The sequence below is a fragment of the Teleopsis dalmanni genome, unplaced genomic scaffold, assembly GCF_002237135.1.
Source record: "Teleopsis dalmanni isolate 2A unplaced genomic scaffold, ASM223713v2 unscaffolded_contig_3769, whole genome shotgun sequence".
NCBI lineage: Eukaryota > Metazoa > Arthropoda > Insecta > Diptera > Diopsidae > Teleopsis > Teleopsis dalmanni.
In genome coordinates this window covers 1-2,200 of record NW_024035151.1, presented here as the reverse complement: position 1 = coordinate 2,200, position 2,200 = coordinate 1, and the positions used below count along the sequence as shown (strand labels likewise).

Genomic DNA, 2,200 nt, shown 5'->3' with positions numbered 1-2,200 from the left:
CTTGTCCTGATACCAGTTTGCCAAACCTATCGTTTTGCAAAAATTCTAACCACAATCTGAAAAATTAAGACTTTGTAACTAAGCCACTAATCGAGTTTGTATAGTCCAAACTATAGAACAAATCCGGTCCCAGAACAGAAACTTCTTTCTAATTCAAAATTTTGTCAAATTATGCAATTTTATAAAATTTTTTTCGTTTGCAAAATTTATGCAAATTTGACAAGTTTTTTTTTTAATTTTTGACATTGAAACATCATAAAATAGAAGAAACTTAAGTAGGATTCAAGATTAAAAACGTGGCACGTTCCAGAAAATTAATAAATTAAAAAATCAATTAAAAATTAATTGTTATAAATTAATACACCGCACTCATCAAAAAAATAAAAAAAAATCAATGAGGAATTAATTTGAAATTAATGAGAAATGAAACAAAAAACAAACAAAAAATTTTATATTTGCTGCAAATCATTTATTTGTGTTTTTCATCATACAACAAATATACAAAAGTATCAAAATAAATTTGTTTTAGTTTAAATTGTTTGCTAATTAATTATTAAAAAATTATTATAAAATTATTTGCACTCATAATTAATCATGCATAATTGTCTTCTGTATAACAAATATACGTACACATACAAACGAATGCTATCACACTTGTCAATCTAATGAAACTCCTTATTTAATTATTTAATTATATTAATTACATGTAATTTTGGTATTATTGGCTTTTGGAGTTCTGGTTTTTACTTATTTTACACATTCACACTCATAAACAAATTATTTACACACAACATTCACGACCCAAACATGCAAGAATTTCACAATACTTTATATGTGTGATCTTAGGCCCTTAATACTATAACCCCAAACATTACCTACTGAAATATAACTATATAGTTTAGTTAAATGAAAGCAAATAAAGAAATCACTATAAATTAGGCACATTTCTGTCCCACCCATATCCAGTGTATTATTCGGCCTTCATAGCTTTCACATTATTGTTGTTCACATCGATCAAGCGCTTCATTTGATCGCCTTGGGCGAGGAATGCGTTTGTTGGTTGACAGCCCATACCGCCAGCAGCGCGTAATGCAGCGCTAGCCATACTGTTTCCTTTCTTTGAATTGTATGTCTTTCTGTAGAAGTTACCGAAGAGATACAGGAAAATGATGGTGTTGGCAACAAAGAAGAATGTTAATGTTTTTGGCATGTTGCATCCTTTAGCGCCGACCAAAATCATATAACTGAGAATCAAAACGAATTGTATCAATTGAATGGATGTCATGTATTTCTTCCACCAGAGATATTTCTGATATTGTGGACCCATAGCAGACACCATATAATAGAAATACATTATAATGTGTACGCCTGAGTTGAGTATGCCAATAATCACACCTTGTTCACCTGTTATATATAGCAAGTATTATTATATATTCAATACATATATTATAAAGTTCCATTTATTCAATGTTACTTACCAGGAGCGTATTTTAGATATCCCCAAGAGAAGAGTGCAGTTATGGTATGATGATAGACATGTAAAAATGATACTTGATTTTGTTTCTTACGTAGCACAAAGAATGTGGTGTCCAGCAAATCAATGATCTTGGAGAAGAAATAGTACCAGGCACCAGAGTACAACATTAAATTTTGCTCACGATTACGTACGATTTCACATTTTTTGGAAAAAATAGAAGACATCACGTTGCTTTCTTTGATTGACTGGTCATTTTTACATTAACATAAAAGAGTCATAGAAAAATAAATTAAATACACATAAAATATATTACAGATATTGACGTCACTTATGTCAAATTTATAAAATACTCACGGTACGACACATCCAAATCGAGTAGCAAACTTGAAAAGCATTATAGATCACCATAATTTTCTTCAAATCATATGGCTTACGATTCTTCATAAAAGCAGGTCCTATTTTTAACACAAAAAGCAAATAAACTGCAACAATTGAAACCACAGGCGCTGGAGAGCTCATAAGAAACCAATTATCGACTGTTTCATCTAAAGTTGGGAAAAATGTATAATGATTTTTAATAATGTATATATTCTAATGATTTATTAATAATAACTTACCAACGCCTTTAGATAAGCCAGAAATTCTTTCGTTGAATATTTTTATATAGGTCGTCATTTTGTCCAAATTTTATTCTGTGAACAAAATTGAAGAAAAAAACGAAAA

At 29.7% G+C, this 2,200-nt stretch overlaps 1 protein-coding gene across 1 annotated transcript; it reads right to left on the bottom strand.

Annotated features, from left to right (window-relative positions):
* Positions 1-542: 542 nt before the first annotated feature.
* On the bottom strand, positions 543-2,174 carry LOC119665175 (elongation of very long chain fatty acids protein 7-like). The gene is made up of 4 exons (XM_038074474.1): positions 2,095-2,174; positions 1,832-2,022; positions 1,479-1,722; positions 543-1,404 (listed from the first exon to the last, which is right to left on the bottom strand). Exons 1-4 carry the CDS (start codon positions 2,150-2,152, stop codon positions 971-973), a joined length of 927 nt encoding a protein of 308 aa, XP_037930402.1. The 5' UTR covers positions 2,153-2,174; the 3' UTR covers positions 543-970.
* Between the last annotated feature and the right edge of the window lie 26 nt (positions 2,175-2,200).